The sequence below is a fragment of the Pelodiscus sinensis genome, chromosome 1, assembly GCF_052426305.1.
Source record: "Pelodiscus sinensis isolate ZL-2025 chromosome 1, ASM5242630v1, whole genome shotgun sequence".
Classification (NCBI taxonomy): Eukaryota; Metazoa; Chordata; order Testudines; family Trionychidae; genus Pelodiscus; species Pelodiscus sinensis.
Window position 1 is genome coordinate 50,577,420 of NC_143052.1, and position 15,761 is coordinate 50,593,180.

Here is a 15,761-nt window from a genome sequence, read left to right on the forward strand (position 1 = left end):
TCCCTGCCTATAATATGTGCTAACTACTTATGCTAAACCATCTGTTTTACCTTGCATTTAGCTGTGGCCTTGGAGTACCTATCCCAGACCTGAGGAAAAGCTCTGTTGCTCAGAAGCTTGTTTCCCTCACCAACAGAAGGTGGTCCAATAATACAAGCTGTTACCTCACCCACTTTGTCTCCCTATCCATAATAAACCATCTTGTTAGTTTTTAAAGTGCTACATAGTCCTGTTTTTTGTTTCAGCTACACCAGACTAACAAGGCCACATTTCTATCACTATCCATTATGCCACACTCTTGCAAAGAAACTCAGGAACCACCTTATCAGCACATATCCTAATGACTTAACCAACTAACCAAACAATAGAGGTGCTAATTGTTCTTAGCCTCTTGTAACTACTTGAACCATCTACTCACTGTCTCTTCCCTCCCCTTTTTCTCTCTCCCTCCCCTCCCCATCTTTATTTATTCTTGGATCTGGACTTCTAATATGCCAGTCATCTGAAGAAGTGTGTTGTGCTTATGACAGCTCATGATACCATCTACATGTTTTTGTTAGTTTTTAAGCTGCTACGAGACTATTCGTTGTTTTTTTAAGTTTCTCCTGTTACAGACTAACTCTACCCCTCTGAAGCTTTTGAGACTCCCTCCTGAGAAGGACAATTGTTAAGGCGGAAGAAGGGGGAGTCTTGAGTCACACCACCTGGGAGAAAGGAAGAAAGATAAATCAAAGAGCTTCAGCCCCAGATGGAGGAGGGGGAGCTGTAACCTGAGCCCCTCCACACTGGGCTGAAGCCCCATGGTTTTGGGCACAGCAAGTCTAGCGCCAGGGCTGTGGCTACTCCTGGAGTCACAATCCACTTTGGGGGCCCAGCCCACAGTCTGGGAACCGTTACCCTAATGTCCTGGGAGGCACAACACCGCAAAGCAAGCTGGTTTTAGCCAGCTCCGCCTCCAGCCCTGCCTAAAAGCGTCCCCAGCGCTGTCAACAACTGAGGACTACACTTCCCAGCAGGCAATGGGGGGGGGGGGCGCTCCCAGCTACACGCATGCCCAGTGCTTGCTTTGCCCTGCCATAGAGACCGAGCGCTCCCACCTGCCCCGGGCCGGCTGCGTGCGGAGGGGGGAGGAGCCGCGGTAGCGCTATGGAGCCCGAGCTGCGGCCTGGGGTTGTTGCCGCCGCCCCGGAGCAAGAGAGGAAGCTGGAGCAGGAGAAGCTCTCCGGGGTGGTGAAGAGCGTCCACCGGCGGCTGCGCAGGAAGTACCGGGAAGGTAAATGCCGGAGCGCGGCTGGGCCGGGCCCGCCCCTTCGCCGGCCGCGGGTGGGCGGTGAGAGCCCCCCCCCCGCATGCACGGAGCCCCCAGGAAGGGCCTGGGAACTGGTGCCGCCTCCTATGCGGAGCCCCAGGCCCCCTGTTGATGCAGCCGTTGGGGCTGGGAAGGGGCGGGCCTAGGTGCTCTCCTCAAAGGGGCCCCAGGTCCCGGTTTTCTTTCTGTTTTCGTGTCCCTGCCCCCAATAAACAGGGGGGCGGGGAGCTGCCGCCTGTGTGTGCAGCTGGAGGCGCTGCACCGTCTGCAGCGCTGTTTGCACGTCTGGGGTTAGTGACGCTGAGGCTGCTGAAGGCTCTCCCTGCCACCCCAAGTGCTGCCACGGGGCTTCGTCCTGCAGGACCCGGCTCCGCTACCCCTTGTGCTGCTCACAGCTTGCATAGCCTCCCGGTGGCCTGTCCTGGCTTCCCTCCTCTGCCTCCCCGCCCCCCATGGGCACCACAAAGCTTCAGCTTCCTCCTCCTGCCCCCCCCCTTAAAGGGTTCCTGGTGGGAGGCTTGGTGCTTGGGCAGTTCTGGAAGTGGGGGTGGAAGGGATGTCCCAGCTCGCCCTTTTCACCTGCCTGGTGAGTCTGTCTCTTTTCTATATGGTTTTCTGCAAAGCAATCCCATTACAGGCACATCCCGTTTTCCTGTCATAACCAAACCCAGACCTTGTTTTAATTATGTATGATAAGAGGAAATTATACTGAATTCGCTGGTCCTAGCTCTTACCGTTTAGGAGGTGTTTTGAGCAGACACACAGATTCTTTAAAATATATAGTATATTATCTCAACTGACTAATGGTCTTTGACACATGATCCAGGAGATTTCTAGTTAGAATGTGTGACCTTCCATGAGAGTTTCAGATGTTGCACACTAGTGTGGGATTAGAATAGCAGAAGCATCTTGGAAATTAGACACAGCAGTTGTGAAGACTTAAAGTACATTTCAAAATTGAGATCAATAGATATTTGCAACAGAAATTACTCTTATCCTCTAGTCTGATCTGGAAAACATAGGCCATAATATTTCATCTAGTAATTCTTGCATTGTAATTTTTGCTTGAGTAACATCATGTCTTTTTGAAAAATATGAGTGGACTGGAAACTGTTTTTATAAAAATACTTGACTCTTGTATGGCATTTCTAATCCTAAATCTTTAAATGTTTTACATTTCAAACTAATTCCTGCCTCTTCATCCATGGCTGCCTGAAGGCCATCTTGCTGAAGCTTGCTGTATGGACTCCCCAGATTCTGAGAACACACATTTGTTGGGAATCCTAGCCCAAATTAGCATGGCTACCTTCTAGATAGATTTATCAGCTCTTTCATGGTGGAGACCAAGGAGCACTGGTTATTCCAGTCCTCTTGGGATGTCTATACTACATCTTGTGGTCTTTGTGTATCCACAGAGTAAAAATATCTGTGTAAATGTTGCTTTGACATTGAAGCTCAGGTGCATGTTCACACTCTTGAGCCAACCCCTATTCCCATCAGCCTTGAAAGTCTGAACTATGGTGTATATAGCTATTAGCGTGAGCCCCACTTAAGTCTGTCATGTGGGGCTGGGAAGTTTATTCCCAGATGTAGTGTTTAGGCATATGCATTTGTAGCTATACAAGCTTGAAAGAGGATTTCTCTCATCTTCTGGGCCATGGAACAGTTATCAACACACCGCTTAACTGCTCAAATTGTGTTCTGTTGGCAGCAATTGGGCTTTTGGCTGCTCACACCTTTCTGAATTTGCAGACAGATTGAAATAACAGAAAGACAACACTTAGGACTTTTCTACAAAACTGTCACGGGGAAGTGAGTGTAAGATAGCTAAGGTGTGACTTTAAAGTACAATAGTTACAGTATTTGAAACTAGCCCCGTGTGGACACTCTTATTCAGCATTCAAAGTGCCTTTTTGTAGATTCAGCTATAGCTGTTCTACAGTAATTATTCTGGGCCTTTTCCCTTGTATAGAAAAGCCCCCAGCTAACATTTAGTTGTCATAAAAAAAATCATTTTATGACAACTTAAATTATACAGAAATCGGGTAAGCTTCCTCCTGCCCAGGAAAAGATTCTTGCTTGCCATTGGAAAATGAATATATAGGAAATATTTTACTAATACTAATTTTCTTCTTCAGAATGGTTCAATTACGTTGGGAAGTAAATAGTGTTATCTATAGTACTCGTTTGATTTTCTTTACTGCGTCTTGCACATTAGTGAGAACTCTGTTTGGCAGACATTGAATTGAATTAATGGTGGGGAGGAAGGAGAAATAACAAAACTATTCAATAACTTATATTTCTGTAACATGGGGCTTTCTACCCCTTTTATTCTAACCAATTTATAATCTTCATGAGCTAGGTCCTGGAGTAAAATGTTTCCACTTGAGGCGCTGGAGCAGTGTGAACACAGGAGCCAGCTGTGAGCGCCTGCTGAAGAGCCCAGCCCAGAGCACCCAGCCAGCTGTGAGCACATACACAAAGCAGCCCGGACGGCTGTGAGTGCCTGCTGGAGAGCCCAGCTCAGTGCGCCCAGTTGGCCATGAGCACATGCGCAGAGCAGCCCAGCTGGCCTTGAGCAGTTGCTGCGGTGCAAAGCCGCCCAGCTGGCTGTGACCTGCACTCAGCCATGTGCTCTGAGAGGCCAGTGGGCTGCACTTATTCTTTTATAAAACTGTTCCAGTGGGCCGCAAAAAGTTTCGATTGGGCCGCATGCAGCCCTCCAAACGCCAGTTTGACATGCCTATTCTACAGTATAACTCCTTCTGACCGGAACTCACCTTTTCTGTTTTATGAGAAATAGTCGAATTCCATCCATATCCCATTGTCTTGGCACATCCAAACCCTTACCTTGTTTGAAGTTATGATGAGAGGAGGCTGCATACCAAATTTGGTGGTCCTAACTCTTACCATTTAGAAGTTCTGGAACACATGGGCTCACGGATGGACAGACAAACACACACGTCTAAAATGTACAGTAAAGATAATAAACTAGGACCCTGCCAAATTCACAGTTATGAAAAACGTGGAATCTGGTTGGTTTTTTGGGGGTTTACCCAGATGTTGTGCTTTTGCAGACCTCATGGAGGGAGACCAGCATTTCTCACATTGTGGGTCCTGACCCAACAGGAGTTGCAGGAGGTTACAAGGATATTTGAAAGGTCATTGTATTGCCACCATTATTTCAGCTTTGCCTTCAGAGCTGGGTGACTAGAGTGATAGCTGCTGTCCGGTAGCAGCACAGAAGTAAGGATAGTGTGACAGGCGAACAGGCCCTGCACTGAAGGGCTGGGAGTAGCTCAGGCCCAGCTGGCTGAAAGAGCCCCGCCCCTCCAGCCCTGCTGGGCATGCTCCCGGCAGAGGGAGCTCTGCAGGAGGGGAGGCAGCTGGGGAAGGTAGAAAGGCCCAGGCCGCAACTCCGGTGTTCTGCAGCAGCAGAGGCCAGAGCGAGGGCCAGCATCGCACTCCAGGAGTGAAGCCGGCAGCCAACAGCGTCGGAGGGGACCGGACCACCTACACTGCCCGCCCTGACCCCGATAAGGACCGCCACAGAGGCGGACAGACTATAGGGGTGCCAGGGTGGTAGGAAGTAGCCCAGGGCAAGGGATTGCTATCACAGCTTGGTGTGTATCGGCTGGATTTCCCACCAAGCAGGCAAGAGCAAGAGTCCCTGCCTGCAGGGCCCTGGGCTGGGACCCGGTGGAGAGGTAGGGCCCAGGTCCCCCTACCATCCCTTTCCACACCCTGAGCAATCACCCCAGCCACGACAGGCTTTTCCCGGAGCTAGGCCTCAACTACCGTATATGCCCTGAGAGAGGGGCCTGGACTTTGTACTGGAACTGCTAGAACCGTATAGGCCCAGTTAGAGGACCCGGGACCCTAGGGGCCGGCCCCCCAACAGGTGGCAATGCCATACCATGTCATCCTTTCTTCAGCCCTGCTGCTCTCAGAGCTGGGTGGTCAGGGAGTGGCACCTGTTTCATCTTCGATAAACGCAGTGAGATGTAGGAGTGATGTGTATTTGACTTCCCTATTTGCTAACCCTTGTTCTTTAAAGCTAATTTCCATTTTATCTGAGCGATATTTACAGGCCACACCGAACTTGCTGTTTTCATGGACTTTGCAAAAGTACTCGAAGTCACAAGTGGTGCTGTACTAGTTGCAATGAACTACCAGCTGGGCAAATTGATTTAAATCAAGTTACAGGTTAAAGTGTTAAAATCTGGGACACACCAACCCCAGCCCAAAACCTGGTCAGGCTGGACCGTGGATTTTGCTGAACTAGAGAGCCCCGGCTGGCCAGGTTCTGGGCTGGTATTGGAGAGGACAGTCCCAGCCTGGCTGGCACAAAAGGTAGTGTAGTCTCTCCCTGGCTGAAGGCAGTGGTGCTGGCCAAGTTGGTGCCCCCAAAGTGGTGGGGAGCATGCCAGAGCCTTGACATCCCCTGATCCGGCAAACTCCATGGTTTGGGATTGCTCAGACTGACTGCTTAGAATGCACTGATTTTTGGAGTAGGCCCCGTTGAAATAACTCACTGGCATTTCTTGTTTTCTCAAACAGTATACAATAGGGTTCCCTTGCAAAAGCTGAAATAAAATAGACCCATGGCATCCCTGTTATCAGGGCTGGACAATTTAGGTAATCTACTTGCACATGACGAGTAGATTATAGCCAGGCACGGTGCCGCAGCGTGATCAGCATATGCGCAGCACGGTCTGTGCATGCACAGCGGGCTGAACTGTGCGGCTTGGTGAGCCCTGCCTATTATATCTGGGGACATAATGTTCCAAAATAAGAGTGATGTATTATATAATATAAGAAAATGAGTGGCAATTAGCAATTCTAGATTTCTCTTACTACAGCTTCCTGTACAGGTTGAAACTCTAGACCAGGGCTATCTGGTTTGGCAACATCTGTGGTCTGGAAGGACCGTGGATGTTGCTGGACTAGGGAGCCCTGGTAGAAGGCCAGAGGTAGAAGCCCTGCAGTGGCCAGGAGTCCAGGCTGCCTGCAGGGGGACCACTGGCTGGCAGCCCTGCCACAGGAGCCTGGCTGAGCTGCAGCAGAGCGCTTGGAGCACCAGTTGACTACGGCGGGGCTGTGGTCTGCAAGCCCTGGGTCAGCTGCAGTTTGCAAGCCTCCCAAACAAGCAGCAGCATGGGAAGCGGGAGGGGGCGGCTCCATGGATCCAGTGCTAGTGGGAAGCTTGCTTAAAAGCTGGCTCCTCATGGGCACCAGCTCCTGCCTTTTTCTCCGCCCCCACCCGCTACCTCTGAATGTGTATAGTCAACAGGATTAACGGATGAGCCTAAGCTTATCGATTCATTGTGTGTTCGACTACACATCGACATCCCTACATGCTACTGTTTAGTCTGCTGAGAAACAGAAATTGAAAGCCTAAACCTTTCAAAAGCAAAGAAAATGTGTCAAGTGTAAGCAGTGCAAGAAGATGATGCAGGGCCTAATTGCAAGACTGAAACATCACAAGGAAAACTATTGATGGGGGGGCAGGAAGGAAATGATGTGGATGAAGCTATCGATATGGCTGAGCGATCAACTGGCTAATAATTTAAATAAAAAAACAACAAAGGTTAACTTATTTCAACTAATCTTTGTGGCTTGTTTAATTGGCTAACTAGATTTAGAATCTATACAAAAAGCTGCAGGAAGAGAAATCTAGAGTTGCCAGTTGCCATTGTGTTGGTTCCTTATTTTACATTGCTTAATACATGACACTTATTTTGGAATATTATGTCCACAGACCATAATGGTGATGCCATAAGTCTGTTCCCAGTTTTACTTCAGCATAACTCAAGTTTCCCAAGGAAACCCCACTTTTTATATTCATTTTCTCACAAAACAGAAGTGCTAGTGAGTTCAATGGGACTTACTCCTAAATTGATTGCTGTTAGAGTGCACTTAACCTTATATTGTGTGGTCCTTTTTTGGGGGGGGGGGGGGTGGGAGGAGCGGGCTCAGCTTAGAATCAGATCTGCATCCTTGCTGGAAAAAATGTAAATGATTAACGAAATAATAGAATGAAAAGAATTGAGAGGAACCACTATTCAAAATTATTTTTGAATTTTGTTCTATTTAATTGTAAGACTTAGATTTTCTATGTGCAACAAATTTCAAGGTCATCCGTTGGTACTTCTAGCTTCAGTGCTGCAACTAAAGATATTTCAGACTACAAAGTATAAGTAAAAAGTAAAAGACTTGTCATGCAGTAAAACTACCACCATGAATGAGATTGCAGTAAGGAACAGCAAATATCAACAAGACACTATGGAAAGATTTTCCAGTTCATTTAAACCACAAAATCTCCTCCTTTTTGCATTGTTAATAATTAATACCTTCTTTGACATGGTTAAGTTCTTATGATCAGGCTACCTTTCATCTCCTAGAGCAGATGGTGGTGGAAGGTTGCTATATGAGAGAGGAACTTGAACAGTATGTAAGAAATACTGAGGGGAAATTTGCCAGTTTTAGCCTTAATGAGTGGAGCAGTGCACACAGTGATCCAGTAATCTATCCCTGTGTGACAACAGAAGATGGGTTGCATATCTTTCAGAAACAATAGATACATTGGGAAATGCTTAAACATCATCAATATATTTAAAAGAAGGGACAGGGAAAGCTGTAATAAACTGAAGAAAAATTCAATTGCCACATGCGCAATTTTTTGTCAAGCAACACTGCAAACGTGGCATAGATGAGAAAAGATCAGGAGGGTCCAAACTTATTCTCCTTCAAGATGTTCCATGGAATTCTCTATCTGTAATGAACAATTTATGGAGAATTGGCCTAGTCTCATAAAAATTTGAAGAAAATCCTGATTAATCGACAGAAATATCTCCTCTAAAGTGGACAGTAGTTGTAGATGTTTCTAAGGACTCTGTACATTTATTGTTCTGAGGGCTTGTCTATTACAGTTAGTAAAACTTGAAAATAGAGTTTAAGGACATCTGTAGTCACAGATGACTACAAATGTGAAACACTTATGTACATTTGAGATTTAGCTTAATAAAATATAAGTGCTGTTGTGTTTTGTGATTGAGCTTTTACCGTTCCTAACCTATTGCATCTGCAGCCTGACACCGGTACTATTCCCTAACTTTATTTGTATTAATTTATCTAAGAAAATGACATGAAGTGACATGAAGTATACCCTCTTAGATGTGTGAATAGATTCACACAGAATCTATTAGGTTGTGTCCCCCTGGGCGTTAGTGTGCAAGGGGAATGTGCGGAGCATTCTTCCACTTCTCATTTGGAGGACTGTGTCAGTGAGGGGAGTAGCTACGGGTAATTTTTTTGTGCCTCTCACTTGTGTGTGGCCCCCAACCCTGCTTTAAAAGCTAAATCTGTTTTCAGTTTTTGCTATTCTTGGAATGGGCAGAAATTTAAGTTCTCATATCCTTAAATTTGTTTTCTGCTGTGTTTTAAAAAACAAAAAAACCACAAGTCCAGTCCCTGGAGTAGCAAGAAGGCCCTTGGGTTATGCCAGTTCCGCTTTTACAGCCCCAAGAAATGGTGACTGCAGCAGCAAAGTCAGAGACCGGGTTGCCTTGTGACCTTTTGGGCAGCCAGTTAAAGTGAACCACAGACACAGTTCAGACTTCCTCTAATGCTGCTTAAGTTAATTCATATGAACTCATTCCGCATCTGTCTTAGACAAGTGTTTGTTTTTTCAAGTGGGGGTGGGGGAGTGAAAGGATCACCAGTGAGAGTAAGAGAGGGGCTCAGTTGGGTAAGAGTTTGAAGAGGCATTATTATTATGTTGGAGCAGGAGAAATGTCTAGGGTTAAAATCTTAATATGTAAAAAGCAACATAAGGTTAACAAGTAACAGAAAAAATAATGGTAGGAGTGTGGTCAGAAGAGAGTGGTAAGTAGTTTCTAAGCATGGGCGGCCTAATAAAGGTAGGAAGTAACATTGCAGGTTAGCTTTGTTACTCCATCCAATCTTTTATTTGTAATATTTTTTCTTCATGTTGCTCCCTCATTTTTTTTAATCTTGACTCATTTTGTCAGGATTCTACTTAGACCAGTGTTTCCCAACCGAGGTTCCGCGGACCATCATCAGGGGTTCTGGGAGAAATCATGGAATAAATAATGCTGGGCAGAGCCTGGAGCATCTGTCACGCCCTTCACCTCCCACCCTGGCACTCGGCTGACTTCTGCGCCGCTCAGCCAGACCACCGCATGGGAGCAAGCAGCCATTTGGGCTCCGCGAATGAGAGGCAGGAGGGGGAGGATATTTGGGGGGGGGAAAAAAATAGATAATACAAAAAGACAGGAAAAATGTTCCAATTTTTTTTTCTTACAATGTAAGCTGACATATAAATAAATATAAAACAGCTCTTTACAAATAAATTTTCTTGAAATTTTTTTTAGCAGTAATTGAATTGCGCTCCCTGCTGTCAACTTTTTCTGGCCAAGCAAATGTTTTCATAGGTAGGGGTTCCTCAGGATATGAAAAATTATTTTAGGGGTTCCTCCATGGGGGAAAAGGTTTGGAATCACTGATTTAGACTAAGCATTTCAGGTCTGGGTGTGTGGGTGTGAGAGAGAAAGTTTCTAACACTTGTAAATACTCTGTAAACAAATTAGAGCAACTAATCAAAGCACCAGCAACTTGTTAGATAAGCTTCATCCAAGACTTTTGTAGTTATCTTGTGTGGCCTACTAACTGGAGCCCGACTTAGCAAGCTTGCGTATTGTGAAGAAGCATTTGCAAGACCGCAGTTAAGCTTATGTTAGAATTCATTAGAAATAAATTTTGGTAGCTATCAAAGCTTAGACTTTTTTTGCTAAATTGGTTTTGCATAGCTACAATTATGCTTCCTTAACTCACCCACCAGGAAAGTAACAGACAAGTAGCCGTGTTAGTCTGATCTTGGGCGGGTGGGGAAGAACAGTCATGTAGCACTTTAAAGACTAACAAGATAGTTTTTAGGTGATGAGTTTTTGTGGGGCAGACCCACTTCTTCAGATCATATTCAGATTATATAACCGAGGGATACAATGAAAAAAGTAAACAAATTACAAACTACTGAATCAGCTACATAGAACAGAAGGTGGAATTGTGTTAGTGTCTTACCAGACAGTGAAGAAATTTAGACTCTGGATACACTACTATAAAAGTCAGTGAAGGACTGGGGGCCAGGTCAGAAATGTTTTAAGTGACCCTGAGCTGCCCCAAAAGGGGTGGGGCCTCAGGCTGAAGGGGTGGGACCAGGACACTTCCATGTTTTCCCCACCCACAGACCCTTTTTGGTCTGAGAGTGGGGGAGCATGTGAAGTCTTTGGCCCTAACCATCTCCAGAGAGAACCGCCAGTTCTGAACAGTTGGCGGTTCCTCTAGGTGCCCGCACCCCTGGTGATGGGAGAGTACTTTGTGTGCTACCCCCACCCTCAGGTCAATTGGGGCCAGTGGGCAAGGGGAGCAGGCAAAGTCTGTCCCCGCTGTGCAAGGGAGCATCATACTTAGTCACCCACCAGCTAAGCAGCAGCTGGCGGTTGAGACTAATTGCTGAGCCCCTTGCAGGGCAGGAAGAGACTTTGTGTGCTCCACCTGCCCCTAGGCCAGTCAGGGCTTAGGGGCAAGGGGAGCATGTGAAGTCTCCTGTGCTGCAAGAAGCACACAGAGCTTCTAATCACTGTGCCCTTCTTGCAGGGTGGGGACAGAGTGGGAGGAGACTGTGTGCTTCCCTAGGGGCAGGAGAGCAGCAGGATCTCCGTGGGCCCGATCAACCCACTTAGCAGGCCAGATCTGCAAAAGTTATTCAGTTATGCCACTCAGAGGTGTGAATTAGCCACCCTCTTAAGTTGCCATAAGTCATATAGCTTAAGTGTCAAGGTGTAGTGTCATTGGAGAGCTTCTCCTGCTGACAAAGCTATGGCTGCTTATGGGGATGGAGTAATTAAGCTGATTGGAGGGGGAGAGGAGAGTTCTCATCAGTGCAGCTGTATTGCTGTAAGCTCTTTAGTGTAGCTGTAGACCTACATAGTTTCTGTCCCTCCTCTGTCTGTTCAGTCTTATCTGGGTGCTTCATAAAACACCTTTTCCAAGGAAACCAAGCATGGGGAATAGAGGTTGTACCGAACATCCTCCTTAAGAGTACTGTGTCAAATGACACAGGCATGCTCCCAGGCTGATGTCTGTAACTGCTGGTGTCTTATATTGCCAACTACACAATTTAACTCTTCTTCCCCCCCCCCCTCCCCTCCAGTTTTTGCTTTCGGGAAATAATGAGACTGAACGATGCCATATACATGCTTTCAAGTGTTCTGATCAGTCAGCCAGTTTACTAGTTGGGGCAGAGAAACTTTTTTGCTGTTTGCTGGTCATGAAGCAGGCAATCTGCTACAGGGTGTCCCTGTTATAAGTCACCCCGGTATATGCTGGTTTCGCAGTAGCGTCATTGATGCTTGAGGGAACTGATCTGTTTAAAGTCTTCCTATTTCCCACTCTTTCATCATGCCAAAAAAAAGACCTATTCGTACAAGTGGAAGTCAGCTGCGGGAAAAAATTTCCCTGCTTTACATCCTTTCACTATACGTTCAAAACAACATGGACTTATAGCGGGGATGCCCTGTACAGCTTTTTTTGTTTGGTTTCTCTGTTGGATTTGGACTAGATGTGGTCTGTCTGTCTGGCATTCATGCCATAAGGCCATCTCAGATGAAAGAATGTAAATTCCTTATTCTATTGTCTTCATTTTATACCTTCTGAAATTTTTTCACATAAGGGAAATTGACTTAATATTTCTGAACCACACTTTAGTCAGACTGTCTGGCAAGAGCTAAACGTCTTGCCTTAGATTTCTCAATTACACAAGTCACCAAACTTCTGTACACCCACACCTGCTGCAGTCAGAGGGAGAATGTGCTACAGCAATGCTTTGCCTGCTCATGACACAAACAAATTGCTGTTCATTATTCAGGTCATCATCAGCTCTTTTCTTTCTTATGGCCTTAGATTTGCAGTAGATAACTGAGCATGTTGACATGTAAACTGTCATAAATGGATATCCGTTAACTCTCTAATTGGGAATAGTTTGTTGCTCTATTTTTCAGTTGCCTATAGACTTAGGGAGGTATCACTGGATCAATTTATGCTTCGTTGTGAGGGTTGTGAGTTCAATCCTTGCAGAGGCCATTTAGGGATTTGGGGCAAAAATTTGTCAGGGATGGTACTTGGTCCTGTTGTGAAGGCAGGGGACTGGACTTGATGACCTTTCAAGGTCCCTTCCAGTTCTAGGAGATAGGCAATCTCCAATAATTTATTTAGTTCAGCTCTTGACTGACTGACTCAAATCTCCTGGACCTTTTAGGTAAGGCAGTTAACACAGATAGGAGATGGTGTTGTGCTTAGTGTCTGGCACACAAAAGGGAAACAATACATCACCTTCAACTTGGGTATTGCATGGTCTCCCTCTCCTTCCTCCATTCCCTCCTTTTATGCTATTATGAGGAAGGGGAAGTTGGTTTAATCTTGGAGAAATTCTTGCCAAAATTAAATTCTGTGCACAATATTTTAAAATTCTGCAATTTTTTTATTACATAACATCGTAGAAGCCAGCCAGTTACCTGAATATAAGAACATAAGAATGGCCATACTGGGTCAGATCAAAGGTCCATCCAGCCCAATATCCTGTCTGACGACAGTGGCCAATGCCAAGTGCCCAAGATGGAGTGAACCAAACAGGTAATGATCAAGCGATCTCTCTTGCCATCCATCTCCACCCTCTGACAAACAGAGGCTAGGGACACCATTCCTTACCCATCCTGGATAATAGCCATTAATGGATTTGACCTCCATGAATTTATCTAGCTCTCTTTTAAACCCTGTTATAGTCCTAGCCTTCACAACCTCCTCAGGCAAGGAGTTCCACAGATTGAATGTGCGCTCTGTGAAGAACAACTTCCTTTTATTTGTTTTAAACCTGCTGCCCATTAATTTCATTTGGTGGCCCCTAGTTCCATTTGATAGCATCTGTAAACAAGTATGTCTGTAACAATACGGGCACATACACAAATTCCTCCATAAATAGAGATAAGAAAAACCAATACAACAATACAGTTCTTGTTTCTTTGTCACTTCCTCCTCCTCTCCCTTCCTCCCTTACTGGATGGCCAGACACGCCTCCTTTCCCCAACCAGAAGCCAGTTCCAAACTCTAATTTCCACCTCCGACCCAGATACTCAGACCCTATCCTCCTAGAGCTCAGTGATCCAGAGGGAGAAACAATCTGCTGCTCAGGTCAGGTGTGCAGTTTCCTGTACATGGCTGCCTCCTACCTAAGAACTGCAATTTCTGGGAACAGTCTAGTTCCCTCCCCACACTCTTGTACTCTGTGTGTAAGCTGGGCTCTTCCGGGTCCAGCAGCCCCTTGTGATAGTCAACATCTCTGTAGCCAATTTCTGTGGGGATAACAGAAGATTCTGTATACTCAACATTAATTTCAGCAGAATTCCCTCAGGAGTACTTGGTTGTGTTTTGCCTTGTTGTTCTTTCCTTCCTAGTTTTTAAGAGTCAGAAGCTCCATCTCTTGTATCTCCCAACTCTACTATCTCTACCAATATGAAGAAAGTTCTTGATTTTTTTTTTCCTTCTTTCCTTTCCTGCTCCTTGTTTGCCTTGCACTGAAATGTGCCTGTTAATTGCTGCTTCCACAGCAACACCGAAGTGAAAGATGGTATCTTTTGTCTACAGCTCTCATTGTATTAGTTTGTTTTTGCAAGCTGCTGATTCACTATCTCCTTTTTCTTTTTTGGGAGGAGGGATTGAAAAAAATAACTATTCTCTCCTTTTCTGCCTTGACACTACTCAAGTTTCTTAGTAATAGCAGGTGAGTATTGCTGCTCTTGCCCTATAGTATGCCTACCACAGAAGCAGAATAAGACACAGGAAGTATGATCGTTGTGTGTGTTATTCTGTAAACTCTTTGAAGCAATGACTGTACCTGAGTTACATTAAAGCTGCTAGGCACTACTGAATAATATGCAACTTGCTTCTGTTTTGGGGAGCTCTGTATGAAGCATCAGGAAGAGGGCAAGTTCTTCTTAGCTTTACCATTCTCTTAAATTGTGTTGTCCAATTTGGTTAACCTGAATTGTAAAAAACCTTGTTTGTGGGAAAGCTTTTTAATGCAAAAAGGACATGGGGACAAACTCCTTCATAGAAATCAGCTTCATTTTATTACTTGACAACTTCTGTATCACCATCAATGAATTGACTAGCTAAGATTGAAATTCCAGTCTCGGCAAATATCTAATCTGCATTTGTGCAGATTAGATAATACACACATCATATGATGATCACTCAACTAGCCAGAGAAATGTATACTTTGAATTTAAAATATGGTTTGTGTGAGTCAATATTTGACATTGCAGACTAACAGGACTGCTTTCAAGAAAATGTTCCAGTTTAATCTTTTATTGGAAAGTTCCCTTGTAGTACTTTATTCCTTGTGAAAATCTAAAAGTAAAAAAAACTATCTAGAAGATGACCACCACAATGTGAACTGAGTAAAATGTATACACTATAAATGGTTTAAAAATCCTTAAAGCTGAACTTCATTTTTATTTTAGGCATTGATAACACGAAAGTGATAGAAAATGTTGGGGTTTTAAAAAACCTGATTGCATGTTTATAGCATGGTTTTGTTTTAAATGTAAGGCAACAATATTTAAATGGCAAACATTAAACATGGTATTCTGCTCACACTCTCTTTTTACTTTTGTTTAGTGGGAGACTTTGATAAGATTTGGCGTGAACACTGTGAAGATGAGGAAACTCTCTGTGAATATGCTGTGGCAATGAAAAACCTTGCAGATAATCACTGGACAAAATCTTGTGAAGGAGAAGGTCGAATTGAATGGTGTTGCAGGTAAATCTTTGGTTTAGCAAGATACAGTTGTGTAAATTCTCAAACTGTCAATCTGAATCTTCAGTGTAGAGCATATTAGTAGTTTCTGCTTTCTGAACTTATCTCAATAGTCATGTTTGAAGGTGTGGTTATTTTTAAGAACAATGGGAAATATGATGCTGTTTTACTATTCTAAGACTTTTAGTCTATATTGTCCTGGATTTCAATCTTAAATCCAGACTAAAGCATTCCCAACTAGGCTTAGCAAAACTTTAAGTTGTTAAAATTGTTAGTAACTGAGCTACTTATAAAAAACACGCTTAGTATGGGGTTCTAAATCTAGACTCCTTAAATTGAGGTAGTACACTGTTGTGAAATAATTCATTGTGTTATTTGGAAAGAACTTATAAAAACTGGTTGCTTGCTGCTTTTTGTAGTTGTATTGATTTTTTTTTTTTAATATAGATCTTTGCTATATAATTGTTGCATGTTCTTCTTATCTCCAAGTGGGTTTGAAAGCATACCGAGTTTTGCACCTGAATTTTATTTAAAGATGTAGAATGCAAAAATATATCC

General features: G+C 44.5%; 1 protein-coding gene across 4 annotated transcripts in view; it reads left to right on the forward strand.

Moving 5' to 3' along the window:
- The first annotated feature begins 1,015 nt into the window (after nt 1-1,015).
- SAMTOR (S-adenosylmethionine sensor upstream of mTORC1) overlaps nt 1,016-15,761 on the forward strand; it is a 55,609-nt gene continuing 40,863 nt past the window's right edge. Inside the window, exons 1-2 of one of the 4 annotated variants that reach the window (XM_075929578.2) lie at nt 1,016-1,330; nt 15,065-15,206. In XM_075929578.2, coding sequence (XP_075785693.2) covers nt 1,147-1,330; nt 15,065-15,206 — 326 coding nt within the window. In that variant the 5' untranslated portion in view covers nt 1,016-1,146. Of the gene's footprint in view, nt 1,331-11,917; nt 13,022-15,064; nt 15,207-15,761 lie in introns of those variants that run through there. The other 3 variants (XM_075929564.2, XM_075929568.2, XM_089779282.1) reach the window with 3 other exon arrangements.